Source organism: Castor canadensis, chromosome 11 (assembly GCF_047511655.1).
Source record: "Castor canadensis chromosome 11, mCasCan1.hap1v2, whole genome shotgun sequence".
Taxonomy (NCBI): domain Eukaryota; kingdom Metazoa; phylum Chordata; class Mammalia; order Rodentia; family Castoridae; genus Castor; species Castor canadensis.
In genome coordinates, this window is record NC_133396.1 from 141,994,157 (window position 1) to 142,010,108 (window position 15,952).

The 15,952-nt window shown below is 46.6% G+C and overlaps 1 protein-coding gene across 2 annotated transcripts; it reads left to right on the plus strand.

Annotated features, from left to right (window-relative positions):
• Positions 1-1,903: 1,903 nt before the first annotated feature.
• Positions 1,904-15,446, plus strand: Sde2 (SDE2 telomere maintenance homolog). Of its 2 annotated transcripts, none has more exons than XM_020171510.2 (7): positions 1,904-2,100; positions 7,962-8,079; positions 9,247-9,358; positions 11,970-12,139; positions 12,536-12,650; positions 12,841-13,348; positions 15,005-15,446. In XM_020171510.2, exons 1-7 carry the CDS (start codon positions 1,981-1,983, stop codon positions 15,224-15,226), a joined length of 1,365 nt encoding a protein of 454 aa, XP_020027099.1. In that variant the 5' UTR covers positions 1,904-1,980; the 3' UTR covers positions 15,227-15,446. The 2 variants fall into 2 exon arrangements, with proteins under 2 accessions (XP_020027099.1, XP_020027101.1); XM_020171512.2 differs by having other exon boundaries at positions 1,905-2,100; positions 7,962-8,095.
• The last annotated feature ends 506 nt before the right edge of the window (positions 15,447-15,952 follow it).

The following is a 15,952-nucleotide window of genomic DNA, read 5'->3' on the forward strand; positions in this document are numbered from 1 at the left end:
GAGGGGGCAGCAGTGGCTCTTGTTCATCACCACCACCCAGCCTCAGCCATAGCGCTGTCTGCTGGACACTACCACATACCCTTAGCAACCAGCTAATCAGCGTTTTCTGGTTTCCCACTGATAAGCAACTTGTTCTTGGCCACAGCCTTAACTTCAGTGCCTCGGCTCCCTCCATTACTTACGTGAATTTAAATAGCGAGCGATGCAAGTGGATTTCCCTGTCCTTAGGGGCTGACAGAATGTCTTATGCTAGTGCTAAATACGTTTCTTTTTATATACATTGGGAATAATTAGATTCACTTAGTAATTCACCAAATACTCAACTAATATTTACTTAACATCTACTCTGGGTGCAAGCTGCTCATTTTAAAGGTTTAGCAACAGATCACGCATTGCTCAGAAGATTTGTGTCTTTGAGAAGTTAAACAACAATTGTTACATTTTAAATGACTCGCCTATTCAATGCTTTTTAAATAGCAGGAACCGAAATCAACGGGATAAAAAGTGGATTCCACCCGACGGTTAGATGTGGGGAGAGTACACTATGATGTTGGTCATAAATAATGTGGGCCTTCCTTATTAGAAGGAAATCCTGCTGAAGGCTTACAGGGTACAGAGCCTGATCCTGACACAACTTCTGTAAACCTAAACTGGTCTTTATGTGGTTAACTTGTAGAGGAGGAAGACCCAGAGATCTTCAAATAGCTATTTTTGATCCCCAGAAAGTATGTCACGAATATGCGAAGGAGAGATTTAGGGTCAGGGTTCTAGAGTACTTGTTCGGGAACCCCGAGGGTAGAGAGCCGGGAGAGTCATGCTTTCCACGGTTTGCACCGCTTACATGTGATTGATGAGACCGTGCACCTCAGGGTCACCGCGACGCGCCTTTGCGAAATACTGCTTCTAGGCACAATGCGCTATTATTTGGAATCCCCACGGAGGCATCTCTCCCTCTCATTATCCCTCTGTGTGTAATAAAGACAACAATGCACAAGCTCACAGGCCTCCGGGTTCTATTTTTGCTCACACCGCAGTTTTGTGTCGCTTCTCCTCGGCGATGGGTTGCACCTGCCGTGCACCTGGACCTGGGGGGCAGCGCACCTGTCCTCCGCCAAGCCCGGGCTTCGCCCCAGCGGCCTCCCTGCTCGAGATTCAGCCGCGATCGTCTCGGCATATTAAATATTTAGGGGCTCCCTCGGCGCGGGGCCGAGTCCCGCTCCGCAACCCGCACCGGATGTTTCCATGGCGCAGAGTAATGGTGCGAGGCTACGAGCGGCAGCCCGTCAACGTCACTCCCGCCACCGCCTTCCACAAGGGCTCACTTGCTGCGAAATATTTTGAAAACAGAGACGACGCAGAGCACAAACCGGCGGAAACCAGAAGGCGTCGAGCCGACGCTGGCGGGAGCCCGGGGGGCCGCCGCTCCCGGGGAGAGGGAGCGCCAGGCTGGCCGGGGCTTGGAGACCTCCTAGGGTCGCCGCCCCTCGTCCTCCAGGCTGGCGGGGGAGCGGCCTCCAACCTGCTCGCTGGACCGCGGTTCCTCGCAGCTCACCTCCAGGGAGCGCTGCCTCCCCCACCACAGCTCCCGGAGACCCAAAAATAACCGCAGCCGTCAGGAGCGCTGCGCCAAGCCCGCGGGGCGGAGCCCAGCACACCCTTATCGCCCGCAGCCAGAGCGAGGGCCCGCGCCAGCGCCTGCCTTTTATAGCCAGTCCCTCGAGCCCCGCCCTGGCAACGGCCCCTAGCAACGCCTCGCCCTCTCGCCCTGCGGTCTTATCAGCCTCGGCCAGGCCCTTCCTGTCCCCTCCCCCCCGCCAGCGGCCGGCGGGCCACGTGACCCGCCCCCTTGGGAGGGGCGGAGCGGCCGGAAACTCGCGGGGCGGGGGCGCTGGAGAGCGATTCTGCGTCATCAACTTGCGACGGGATGGTGGTTGGCGCCCGCCATATAAGGTCGAGCTCGGCGTTCCGGGACTGGGCGAAATGGCGGCGGCTGCGGTGTGGGTGTGGGTTCGCGGTCCGGGTTTCGGGTGTAAGGCGGTAAGGTGTGCCTCGGCTAGATATTCCGTCCTGGATGTCATCCACCGACACTGCCAGAACCAGGTGAGGATCGCGGTTCCGGAAGACAGATAAAGGAGCTGGCGGGTGGCTGGGTACGGAGAGGGTCTGTCGGGGGTTTCCCGGGAATTCCCCGAGGCTTTGAGTTGTTGAGATGGAGTGTTCTCCAGGTGTCAGGAGCTACTAATTCACTCTGAGACTTTCCTTTGCTGTTGTCTTCTAGCAATCGTTTTTCCTCCCACAAAAAGAAAAAAAATTCCAGTGCCAGGTGCTTATGCCCTCCTTAAGTCACCAATACTTTGGTTCTGTTTCTTTATCCCTACGTGAGGCAGTTGGACAGTGGTCTTTCCGTGTTTGTCCTTACCTTCATATTGTGCCTAGGGACATGGATTTTGTCCACTGATGACAAAAGCTGTTCGTTTCAACCCAGAGAAGTAGGTCATAGCCAACCCCAGCGGAAGGCTGCCTGGGGAGGGAAATGGATGCATCTGCTCACTGGCCCACGCCGACTGCTGAGGGCCTGGGGTGTTGACCTGTTCTTTAGATGCTTTGGCTAATCCTGTGCTCTCTTTTGTCCGTGTGTATTTATGAAGATCCATCAGTTACTCAGTGTTTTTACTTAATTCCCAAGTAAGCAAGCTTTTACCAATGACATTTTAAGCCTCTTTAGTTAGTTTAAGAATCTAAGCTTAGCCGGGCTCCAGTGGCTCACGCTATAATCCTAGCTACTTCGGAGGCTGAGATTAGGAGGATCGCGGTTGGAGGCTAGCCTGGACAAATAGTCCCCCAGATCCAGTCTCCAGAAATAACCAGAGCAAAATGGACTTGGAGGTGTGGCTCAAGTGGTAGAGTGCCAGCTTTGCAAGCGTACAGTTATGAGTTTAAATACCAGCCCCACAAAAAAAAATCTAATTCAATTTTGGCATTTGATCTACAACTATTTTCTTTATAGACACACTCATCCTTGCTTCCCTATTTTGTTGTTAGTTATAAACTTAACTCAGTCTCTTTTTTTTTTGTCTTTTCTTTTTTGGTGCTGGGATCGAACCCAGGGCCTCACACATGCTAGGCAAGCGCTGTACCACCGAGCTACATCCCAGCCCTTAACTCAGTCTTTAAAAAAGACTTGCACCAGTTTCTTGAAGAAGCAGTGTGTTTGCAAATAATGTGGTTTTTCACTAATTTCTTTTTTTTTTTTGGGGAGAGGTTTTTTTTTTTTTTGTCTTTTCTTTTTTGGTGCTGGGATCGAACCCAGGGCCTCACGCATGCTAGGCAAGCGCTGTACCACCGAGCTACATCCCAGCCCTCTTTTTTTTTTTTCCCCCCCCAGTGATGGGGATTGAACCCAAGGCCTTGCCATGGAGTGGTCTCCCATGCTCCTGGCCCTTTTGTTTCTTGTTTCTGAGACAGGGTCTTGCTATCCCACATTGGTAATGAACTCTGTCCTGCCCCCACCTTTTGAGGAGCTAGGACTACAGTGGTGGGTCACAGCACCCAGCTCTTTTTTTTTTTGTTTTTAACGCAAGGTCTGGCTGTGTAGCCCAGGCTGACCTGAAACTTGCACTTCTCCTGCCTCAACCTTTCTGGTGCCTGGATTACATGTGTGGGCTACCACACCCCCATTTTTCTTTCTATGCTGTAAGCCAGTCTAACACAGCAAAACTTTTTAACTATCTGAAAAGGAGGTATTTCCCAAAATAGTTGACTTTTCATTTAAAAAGTCATATATATATTTGAAAATAACTCATCTCAGTAGTACAGTTTTCAAACTTACAATAAGAAGCAAGAAATAGAAAGGGGATTCTATCAGTTACTTAAGAAACATAACCATAGAAGATGTGGATACAAACATAACTTATGAAAGGGCAATTTGATGAGATACTGGGAAAAAAATTGAAATAGCTCAGGTTCACATCTGTACTTTTTTCTGAGGTACTGGGCCTCCAACTCAGGGTCTATGCTTTGAGCCACCTCACCAGCCCTTTTTTTGTGTTGCATTTTTTCGAGTTAGAGTCTTGCCAACTATTTGCCTGGGCAGCCCCAGGTCCAGGCTTTGGACCTGATTCTTCTGCTCTCTGCCTACACCTTGAGCAACTCAAGCCCTCTTTTGTGATGGGTTTTTCTCGAGATAGGGTCTCAGGAACTATTTGCCTGGGCTGGCTTCGAACCACGATCCTCCTGATCTTCGCCTCCTGAATTGCTAGGGTTACAGGTGTGAGCCACCAGCGGCCAGCTACATCTATGTTTTCAAAAACAAAATGGGTGTTGGCAGGGTGACTCAAGCAGTAAGAGCCTCTGTCTAGCAGGCCCTGAGTTGAGGCTGTAGTGTTGGGGAATAAAAAAACCAAAACTTTTCTGACACACAAGAAAGTTAGTGTTAGCTCCCACTGAGAAGGTAAACATCTGTCCTGCTGTTCGTCAGTCGAAACAGACACAGATGAAGGAAGCTGCAAAGTTAATAAGAAACAGTATTTCTCCCAAGGACATGCTTACTACTATGATCAATGTCGCAAAGACCTTGAAAATCTACTCCTTATTCACAGGGAAAGCTTGGGCTCAGAAATCATAAATGCTAAGAAACTTTGCTCTTTGAAATGATATCAGTAAGAATGGAACAGCACACTCTTGCCTTAAGATCTGAGTCACTTTGATAGAGTGAAGCAGGCTTCATTTCCAGCCCAGTTGCAGAGCTTCCATTTAGGGGCTTCTGAACAGACTCCTCTACAGCTGTCAAAATTTGTAGTTTCCAGGGAAAGAGGAGCCATCTGATCTTCCTCACTGTCCAGTCCTGACAGCCCTTTACAAGAGCCCTGCATTGTGGTGAGCCTGTCAAATAGTCCTTCACTTCATTTCCCTGACCTCCACCCTGCCCCAGACCCTGTCGCAGCTCTTGCTTTGCTTGGGAGGTTGGTGAGGTTCTCCCTCCTGCGTGCAGTGAGTCAGTGAACTTGGCTGTGGACATGTCTGTCTCGGGTTAGGCTGATTGGCAAAGACATGCGTAATACCCTGAAGTGCTATATAGTACATGGATGACTTCAAAATAGTTACATTTCTTCTAAATCTCTTTGTTCTTTTTTTCTTTTAGAGACATAACTGACAAGAATTGTAATGAATAGAAAATGCAGTTTTGATTAGTTGTCTTGTTTGGAAATGAAGTTTCTACCTTCAGTGTTCTCAGAGTTATTAAAAATATTGGAGCCAGGTGCCGCCAGTAGCTTAAACCTGGCTACTCATGAGGCAGAGATCAGGAGAATCATGGTTCGAAGCCAGCCCAGGCAGATACTCCTTGAGACCCTATCTCTTGAAAAAACCCATCACAAAAAAGGGCTGATGGAGTGGCTCAAGGTGTAGACCCTGAGTTCAAGCTCTAGTACCATGAGAAAAAGAAACAAATGTGGCTTTTAGTTTATATACTAAAGTTTAAGGTAGGCAGTATTACAGGCAACAGTAGTCCTTCATGTCCTTACTTCACTGTAGATAGCCTGAGCTTCCTTGCTCTCCCTCTCTCCTGTCTTGCCATCATTTTTTGTGGGGGTGGGGAGGAGGTAGGACTGTGGTTTGGAACCAAGGCTTTGTGATTGCTAGACAGGGACTCTAGTGGTTGAGCCACACTCCTGGCCCTTTTGTTTTCAGTTATTTTTCAGATGGGGTCTCGGGTTTTTGACTGGGGCTGACTTCACACTTTGAACCTCCTCCATATGGTTTTGGTAACTGGAGTTGCAAGTGTGACCCACCACTCCCAGTGGCGGTCGATACTGAGCCTTGTTAACTTTTTTGCCTGGGCTGGTCTCAAACGGCAGTCCTCCCAGTCTTCGCCTTCCGAATAGCTGGAATTACAGGTGTGAGCCCCTGTGCTCTGCTTCCTGCTATCATTTTTGTTTAGGAAAACTCCAATTTATCTATATCCAACTTTCCCTTTTGTTCTGCCCAGACAGCTGGACAGTAACTGAGGTAGGGAAGCTAATCACACAGTTGAGTTTCCCTTTAAATGTACACCTGCCAGCCTGAGTGCTGCTTCACAGTTCTGTATTTCCCTCACCCAGAGTGGGCTTCCACTGGACTGCAAAGGCTACTGGTCCCTGTGGCCCTTGAGCTGCTGGACAGAAGCTGGGCCTGCACAGAGCCTCAAGTGACAGGCAGCCATGTTGCCCGTTTCAAGCAGGGTATCAGGGAGCCCTGCTTGGCTCACATCTCTCCTCCATCCCCTTTTCTCCCTTCCCCTTTCCCCCTTCCCTCTTCCCTCTTCCCTCCTTCTCTCTCTCCCTCTCCTTCTCCTTGTACACTGGTTTACTCAGCATGTCTACTTGCTGTCCAACAGGCATCTCAGGTGGACATGTTCAAATGGGACCAATTTCCCCCAGATTTTCCTTGTCTGTCCCAGTGGCTGGCATGTCTTCTCCAGTAGCCAAACCATAGGTTTGGAATCATCCCTAATTCCTTTATCAGGGTCCTCAGAACCACACCATTCCTCATCACCATCTGCCACTCCCACCCTGACATAGCAGCTTCCTTTCTCAGCATAGCAGCTAGAGTGATCGTCAAAGCACAGCAGAGATGATCTCATGTTAAAACTACTACAGTAGCTTTATTTAGCGTAAACTCCACAGTCTTTGTGGTGGAACCTAAGGTCTTGTTCTCCTCATGGTCCCTGCATCTCACTGGCTCTTCTGCTCTTCAAATTCTTTAAGCTTACTCCTGCTTCAGGTCTCTGCAATTGTTGGGCCTTCCCCTGAACTGACCCCAGAAAGCCTTATGGCTTCTTCCCTCGATTTCTTTAATTCTCTGCTCAGTGTCACTGTTCAGAGGTTTCCTTGACGAGCAATGAGAAATAGAACACTGTCATACCCACACACATTCTACCCCATTACCTGTGTGCCACCACTTGAGGTGACCCCGCTGCAGTGATGCTCCCTGAGGCAGGATTCTCCTTTGATTTGTTGCTGTACACCTGAAAAGTCCTGGGCAGATGGTAGGCACTTGATAGTTGTTGAGTGGAAGGCTCCCTTTGATGAAGTTCTTTTTCTTTTTTTGGTGGGACTGAGGTTTGAACTCGGGGTTTCCTGCTTGCAAAGCAGGTATTCTACCATGTGAGCCACACCTACAGTCCAAAAGGGTCCCTTTGAACTAGCTACGTGACATGGTTCACAAGGACTTGTTCCTAGCTGTGGCTTCAGAAAGATACCAATCATGCATTTCCATTCTCTGTGGTGGTCAGACCTCTTTATTCCTGACACTGGAGATTTACTATGGTCCATGTAACCTTGAAGAATACTCTGTTGTTTCATTTTGCGGCATCAGAAACTCATCTTTTGAGTCTTTATATTTTCTTTTTGTTACTTGACCAATGGTTGGACAGGGGTTGGCTGTAATTCAGGGGCACTAGCAGGAGAGGCAGGCAGTGGCTGCCAGTCAGCTAGTCTTACACACATTAACACTTACAGATATATTAAGAACTGTACCCTTGACTCTTTCTTCCCCTTCTTATGCCCATTTACACCTTTCAGGATGAGTAGTGTCAGTTTTAAACTTGGAGACCAGTGATGAGTTAACCAATTTTACCTGTTTAAAAAAGTCAGGAAATGAGACCTGATGTAATTGGATCTGAGCCCTGCAATGGTCTCCTACCATGACTCGGGTGACTGAGTAGAGAGAGAAGGAGAAAGAAAGCAGCTTTTATTTTCATCAAAAAAGGACTAAAGTTTCTGTATATCAAGGTTACGTAAATATTAGGGAAAAGTACCCAGACTGTATCGTATGAAGAAACAACTTTCATTTCTAGTTCAACAGATGTTAAACATACATTCTGCTTATAACTGGAGTAACAGAAAGATAAAAGGCTAGGTCTTTTCCTGTAAGAAACTTGTATCGTGTCCTAATAAGACATTACACCCCAAATTTGTGTCTAGGGTGTTCCTGTGGAATACTTCTTTGTGAAGTGCAGTGGAGCCCTCGTTAGCACCAGTGACACAGTGCAGCATGGAGCTGTTTATACTCTGGAGCCCAGACTTTGTGGTGGGAAAGGAGGTAAGACCTGAATCTGGTAAGTTGGTTGTAACATTTGTAGTCTAGCAGTATAGTTTAATTTAACAAACTCCTTGGTCATTGTGTTGTGCCAGCTTTGTTTTGCCTTGTGAAACCTTTTATTGCCCAATGTTGAGTATCTTCCTCTTTTTATTCTTTTTGAGGAAAAAAGAATTATGTTATATAAACCCCACCCTCTTTAGCCAGACTGCTCTCAGGAGCCTAGGCTCTAAAACTTTGGGGAGGATTAGGTGAACAAAGGTGACCATTATTCTGTTCAGCTTGCTGAAGACAGAGCTCTAAAACAATCTAATCTGCTTTTATCAAGGTTTGTCTCATTACTGTAGTGCCAAGGGTGAGGTGATGTAAAGTCACCCTAGCAAACACCACTGGGTTTTTTTGTTTTTTGTTTTTTGTTTTTTTTTTTGGTGGTACTGGGGTTTGAACTCAGGGCCTCATGGTTGTTAGGCAGGCGCTTTACTATTTGAGCCACTCCACCAGCCCTTTTCTGTGATGGGGTTTTTCAAGATAGGGTCATCAGAACTATTTTCCCAGGCCTGGCTTTGAACTGTGATCCTCCTGATCTCTGCCTCCTGAGCAGCTAGGATTACAGGTGTGAGCCACAGTAACTGGCAGCACCATGTTTTCAGGTTGGAGTAGGTTAAGGTCTTGGCTTGACTGCTGCACGTAAGAGGAAAGAGGAACTAAAAGCAGAAACAGAATGGGAGCCGTTCTAGGTATTTCTTCTGAGCACAATCATGTAGCCCTTAAGTTTTCCCAAATCTGCTGCAATTTGGTTTGGTTCTCAGGGCTTCATGGTCATCTCTGCCCATCTTGCTGTTCAAAGTTCTGTCCATAAGAGTGAAGCCCTGCTCAGCCACTCACAACTTCTCATTGCCTTTCCTTCCTACCTCCTTGAAAGTCTCAGAGTCTTGGGGTCTCTGGCACTTGCTGAAGGGTGTCCAGCACAGCATTTCAGAAATGGGAAACCAGGATGAAAGACACAAAGTGCCATCACATCGATCGATCCTGTTACCAGGTGCCTGGGCTAGCACCATGACGACGCCCATCTCCTTTAAAAAGCACTTTCAGTCTTGAGACATAGACTGTCCTCACAGATTTGGCTTGTGTCCATCCTTGAGCATGTTTTAACCTGCTTTCTTGGCTCAGGTTTTGGGTCTATGCTCCGAGCACTTGGTGCTCAGATTGAGAAGACGACCAATCGAGAAGCCTGCCGGGATCTCAGCGGGAGGAGGCTACGAGATGTCAACCATGAGAAAGCGTAAGGCCCCATCTCTGTCACATTGACAGTGTGCTGTACACATGCAGCACACCAGGCATGTAAGCGCAGAGCCAGGTGGGATTGAGGGCCACCCAGGCAGAAGTGCTGAGGCCCCATCTGAAAAACAACTAAAGCAAAGACTGAGGATGTGGCTCAAGTGCTACAGTACCTGCCATGCAAGTTCACAGCTCTGAGTTCAAACCCCAGTGCCACACCAAAAAGATAAGAAATGTAAATACAGAGTACTTTCCTTCTAACTTACTATTACTGGAGTTCTTTTAAATCCATTACAGTACCCTGGTGTCAAGCACACCTTTCTGGGCAGGTATCACAGTATGAGTAAGAGTCCATTCATGTGTCTAGGGGCTACTTTTCACATAGTCACGAATTGCTTAACCACTGGGACGTGTTATGTCAAGTGTCTAGTTAGCTAAGTTTTCTGTTGTGCAAGCATCATAGAGTGTACTTGCACAAACCTAGACATGGTATAGGTTGATCTCTCAATTTAATCAAGAGATTTGGTAAGTCAGGCACTGGTGGCTCACGCCTGTAACCCTAGCTATGAGGGAGGCTGAGATCAGGAGGACCCCGATTCGAGGTCAGCCTAGGCAAATAGTTTTCAAGACCTCATCTCCAAAATAACCAGAGCGAAATGGACTGGAGGAGTGCCTCAAGCAGTAGAACACCTGCTTTGCAAGTGCAAAGTGCTGAGTTCAAACCTCAGTCTGAGAGAGAGAGAGAGAGAGAGAGAGAGACAGACAGACAGACAGACAGAGACAGTAAACAAAAATATATGAGGTGCTGCTGGTGAAATGCAGCATAGTGTCTAAGAATAAACTTGGGGTTTTTGTTTGTTTGAAATAGGTTCACTATGCGATCTAGGCTGTCCAGGAATTTGCTTTGTAGCCCAGGTTGGCCTCAAAATTGATGATTCTCCTGTTACAGCCTCCTGAGTGTTCAGATTATAGATATGCACCACCACGCCTGACCCTCAACTTGCTATTATTATAGGAGTAAGCTGTTGAAAAATGGGGGGTGGGCGGTAAAGGGACAAGGAGAGTAATGGAAGGGCATGGACCAAAGTAAAGTATCCACAGTGGGCATGTGTTGAGACACCCCTTTGAACATGAGCTTAAATATTAATACTGAAAGCCAGGACCGTAAAACAGGTGCAGTGTGGGGAGGGGAGGGGTACTAGTGGGAGGAGGAGGGTGAAGGAAGGAGATTAAGGTGAGGGTATATGGTAGATGGACTTCGTATATCTATATGAAACAGAACTAAGAACTCTTGCAATTGCTTTAAGTGGGGTTGGGAAGGGGTTGAGGGGGAGAGACGATGGGGGCAATGTAAATAATGTACAACATAAGTCTAATTGGAATTGTCATTATGATCCCCCTCTTGTATAGCGAATTTATATCCTAATAAATAAAAAAAAAGATCAGAGTACACTCTAAAATAACAAAAGGTAAATGATGGCTAGCTCAGTGGTAGGACATTTGCCTAGCATGCTCAAGACTGTGACTTTGATTTGATCCCCAGAACTGCAAAAAGAAATAATAGTACTGTACATAAATACATAAACCAGTAACATAGTCGTCGATTCTCAAGTATTATACAGAGTACATATGGTAAGCCTACCTTTGTGGGTTTATTATACATGGTTTTGACCACATGTGGTCAAAAATAATGTAATGAATAGTTAAAAAATGAAAAGAAATTTCAAAAACAAAAATAGTAAATTCCTGCATGCACATTATGCAGCTCAGCTGAGGCAGAGAAGCTCTCAGTGAGCCCATGTGCATAGGTTGTGTTTAAACTGCAAGATCCTCTGGGTGTTTCGCCACCCTTAATTTTATGAAAATACGCCTTCCAAAAAGCAAATGGCACTCCAAAAGCAAAAGTTTTGATAATCCTCCCAAGCCAAAAAGAATGTGTAATGCTGGTGCTGGTTGCTCACACCTGTAATCCTCACTACTCAAGAGGATTGAGGTTTAAAGCCAGCCCAGGGCAAATAGTTTTCAAGGCCCTATCTGGAAAGGGTCTTGAAAAAAGAGCGGGGGTTGGTGGGGGGGGCAGGCTGGAGACATGACTCTAGTAGAGCACCTGCCTAGCAAGCAGCAGGTTCTGTGTTCAAACCCCAGTACCACCAAAAAACAAAACAAAAAACCACATATTATGCTTAATTTAAGTGATAAGTTGGAGAAAATGTTTAAGTTTGCTGAAAGGCAGCACGTGTTTAACGAAAGTTGGGCAGCGTTATAGAAAACAAATGAATCAAGCATCTGCAGTGCAGCACTGACCTCTCATCCTGAGCATTTGTGAGTTTTCCTCGACGGTGGCTCCTTTCAGCCATGTCCCTCGGGTGCCACGGGTCTCTGTAATTGTGTGTGCTGTACTTTGTATGACTGCAGCCAGCCCAGTAGTTTCATTTACACCACCGTCACCACAAACGGGTGAATGCCTTGTGCCACGAAGTCAACAGACAGAAGCAGTGTTTCAGCTCCATTGTTACTGGGGCCTCGATCATATGCAGTCTGTGGGGCAGGCTATGTGGTACACAACCGCGTAAGCACACGTATAGCGCGTGTTCAGCACATCTCTCCTTCCCCAGAATGGCTGAGTGGGTAAAACAGCAAGCTGAGCGAGAGGCAGAGAAGGAGCAAAAGCGCCTGGAGCGGCTGCAGAGGAAGCTTGCAGAACCCAAGCACTGCTTCACCAACCCCGACTACCAGCAGCAGTGCCACGAGATGGCTGAGCGCCTGGAGGATTCTGTCCTCAAAGGTGAGAGTGTGGATTCCTCAGTGTGTGCCGCATGGTGCTTCTTCAGCATCTGGGGAGAACCTGAAGAACACGTGGTGCTTATCACACACTGCTCCCACATTGGACACACACAGTATTTGGCACACTTACCCCTCAGTCCCATGAGCTCCTGGCCCCAGGTGAGAATGCCTGTCTTTGTGTGGAGGGATAAGCTGAGTCTTCAGGAGGTCTCTGGTCCTCTGTGTTTTGTTAAGCACCCAAAGCATGCTAGGCCTGTTGCTGATGCCATTTTAACCATATGCAATTTTGGTACCTTAAGAAATGAGAATCCAAAGCCTTAGGTTGCAGCACTCTTGCAATCCAGATTTGCTTAAGCCCAGCCCTGATAATAGAGACCATTCTTACACCTGTGGTTAGGTATGCAGGCTGCCTCCAGCAAAGTGGTGTCGGCAGAGATCAGTGAGAATCGGAAACGGCCCAGCAAATCAAGGAACGAGGAAGAAGCCAGTGCAAAGAAAAGGAAGTGCTTTTGGTAAGTGCAGCTCCTTTCCCTCCAAAATGACCTGTGAGAATGAGGAGGTGTACCTTCTCCCTCTCTGTCTGCACAGCACATCTTTCAGTGGAGTCTGGTGGGCATTGGGAGAATTTCCCAGTGTTTCAGTCCTCAGCCCATGCTTGGAGCAGAGTTACAAATGGTATGGTGCCTCTCTTGCTTCCCACAGGTTGGGAGTGGAGGGGCTGGAGACTGCAGAGGGGTCCAGCTGTGGGAGCTCCGATGACGATGATGACAGGGAAGCAACACCTGGTACTTCAGGCGTGAGCTGCTCTGCTCCACAAGATGACAGTGGATGTGATGAGATGGCAGCTGAAGGTTCCTGCAGTTCTCCAAGGGTGGTAGTATTGAATTCAGACTCTGTGTCACCAGCAAAACCCCACAGCCTGGTGACTGACACTGGGAAGGGGACTCCAGAAGGCTGCACTGAGCTGGGAGAGGCATCCATGGATAAGCACAGGGTGGAAAAGGAAGGTGGAGAAGCAGAGGACCCCTGCAGGAGACAGAAGGCTGAGAGCCACCAGCCCAGAGAAAAGGATGCAGCCAGCACTGTGCTGAATAAGGACCGAGAGACAGAAAAAATGACTGGGGGGGACAGGGCTGCCCAGGTAGAACCTGGAGAAGACAGGGCAGACCTTCCTGCTGCCAGACTGGAGGGCAGCCAGGCAGGAAACTCGGTGAGTACTTGTTAAATTTTGGTTTGCTCTCTGGAGCCAAATCCATTTAATCTCCACAGTAAGTTGTTAACATGAAAATCCAGTGTTCCCTGTCACCTCTTAGTGAAAGGCTTGTTTAAAACAAGAGGTACAGGTGACAGTGAAGCTCCTCTTGTCCTCCCCAAAAGGGTTTTCAAAGCTCAGGAACTTTACACTGTTTTGCCACTAGGTGGTGTCCTTGGTGCCACATTCATCAGTTCTGAGTTGTATGTTTTCACTGTGGTGCACTGGGGGGTCTGAGAAAGTCTGGCTGTGTGTCTTGAGCTGACCCCAAACTCTATCCTCCTGCTTCAGCCTCCTAAGAGCTAGGATTTCAGGCTTGCACCACTGCGCCCTCTCAATCTGTCACATTTTAACATCTCTAAAACCAGATGTATATCATAGCTTAATTGGTTTGTTTATTCTTTAATGCATACAATAGCAAGGTACGTCACCACAAGTGACACTTTAGATTTGATGAAGCGTGCTCATGTGTCCTGTCACTGACTTGCTGCTCAGACTTTCTTACTTTCATGAGAAATAATTTGAACAATAATTGCCACAGGACAAGAAGATCTTTTCCTGTGAAAAGAAAAATCTATTCCTTTTTGAAGTATCATTTAATCTAGTCTCACACTTAGCTTTTTTAGGGAAAAAAGCCGTTTTCACTGTACTAACTTTCTCCTAAGTAGATGAGTATTTGCTGTCTTCAGTGTCATGGCTTCCAACAAATGTTTACTGTGGGAGCTAGAGGTCTGCTCTTGGTTTGCTTTGATGAGCACAAAGCCTGTCATTAGTTTAACCAGTGCCTCTTTAACTTACCCCCAGCAAATAAGCAAATGTGCATAGACTGTTTTTTGGGGGAGGGCACTGGAATCTTTTGCTCTGGCTGCAATTTGACCCTCACACCGTCTCTGGAAGTTTAGGTACATGATTTTTATGCTGCATGTATACTTTCAGCAGTTATCCTGACTGAAATCTTGGAAAAAGGAATAAAGGAACAATAATTGCAGACTGATTTGATTTCATTATTAACAAAGGAAGTTTTGTTCTTGGTGTTACAGTATTATCTTTATAACAACCAAGTATTCTCTATAAAGAATTCTTTACCTGCTGTTTTAGAATTTGGTCATTAATAATGAAGCCAAAATTCACTTCTGAAGTAGCTTTTTTTCTTTGTTTTAAATAAAGGTAAGCTAAAAGATAAAGACTGTCCCAGAGCTCTTGAATATCTTACACAAAACTTACTGGGAGAGAGGTGAACATTTTCATCTTGTCAGGGCATTAGAAGTATTTAGCTTTGTCTTAAAGTCTGTGAAGGTTTTTTCTGGATGGAACAGTCCCAAGTCTGTTACATGCATTTAAATTTGTGACTTAATGTAAGTGGAAACTGACAGTGGGTCTTTGAATCTATTGTAGTTGGTGGTGCGACTTAGTGGTGAGCACTTGCCTGGCCTGGGTTCCATCCCAGCACTGGAGGAAAAAAAATCTGTTCAGGAATCCTGACTCTCTTACTGTCCTGAACGTCTCTTCGCACATGGATAAGGAAGTAGGGTTGTGTGCAATGGCTCACACAGCACCATGCCTTGAAAATGGACAGAGGAAGGAGCCTTCTCTAAGTCCTTGTTTTCCCCTCAGGTTCTCAGAGAGGAAGCTGTGGATTTGATGGCATTTGGCTCTGTGGCAGAGCTGGAGTTGCTGGGGTTGGAGAAGCTCAAGTGCGAGCTGATGGCCCGGGGACTGAAGTGCGGGGGCACGATGCAGGAGCGGGCAGCAAGACTCTTCTCCGTGCGAGGGCTGCCAAAGGAACTCATTGACCCAGCTTTATTTGCCAAGCCTTCCAAGGGGAAGAAGAAATGAATTTCACAGGGTTGACTTCCTGGGTGCAGTCTGTCACTTCTGCCTTCCGAATGTGGATTTCTGGCCCATAGTCCTGCTGATATTAAAAGCTCATTTTTTAATAACTACCCCCTTTTTCGTTATTGCATTTGTAGAATTAATGTGAAACTATCTGGGCCTGAGGTTTTCTTTGTAGGAAGATTTTTTTATAATTAATTTCTTAAATATAGGGCTGTTCAGATTTTTGGCTTTACCTTGTATCATTTAGATACATTTTCAAGGAATTTATCCAGGTTTTCAGGTTTGTAGACAAAAAGTTATTCATAGTAACTCCTTCTTTACTTGTAGTGCTTGTGGCAGCTGTAGCAGTAACTTCTTTTTCATTGTAACACCGGTCATTTCTGGCACAAGTGTATGTGAATATATGTGTATGAGTGTGTGTGCACACGCACATGTGTATGTGTGTATATGTGAATGTGTGTGAATATATGTGAATGTATGTGTATGTGTGTGTGTGTATGTTTGTACCATGTTATTGCTGGGAATGGAACCTGGGACCTTCAGTGTGCTGGGCAAGCTCTCTACCCCTGACACTGGTGATTTCTGCTCTTTAATGATTGATTCTGCTTGATCAATTTTGTTGATACGGTTTTCAGAGAATCAATCTTTAGCTTTGTTTTTCTCAGTTGTTATCAAGTTCATCAGTTTCTGCTCTTTATTGCGTCTTCTACGTAGCTTTGGTTTACT

Excerpts from the sequence above, each read along its gene's own strand:
- Sde2 (XM_020171510.2), top strand. The coding sequence starts at position 1,981 with ATGGCGGCGGCTGCGGTGTGGGTGTGGGTTCGCGGTCCGGGTTTCGGG. Across the intron at positions 12,651-12,840 it reads AAGAAAAGGAAGTGCTTTTG|GTTGGGAGTGGAGGGGCTGG; the intron begins GTAAGTGCAGCT and ends TGCTTCCCACAG. Across the intron at positions 13,349-15,004 it reads GCAGCCAGGCAGGAAACTCG|GTTCTCAGAGAGGAAGCTGT; the intron begins GTGAGTACTTGT and ends TTTTCCCCTCAG.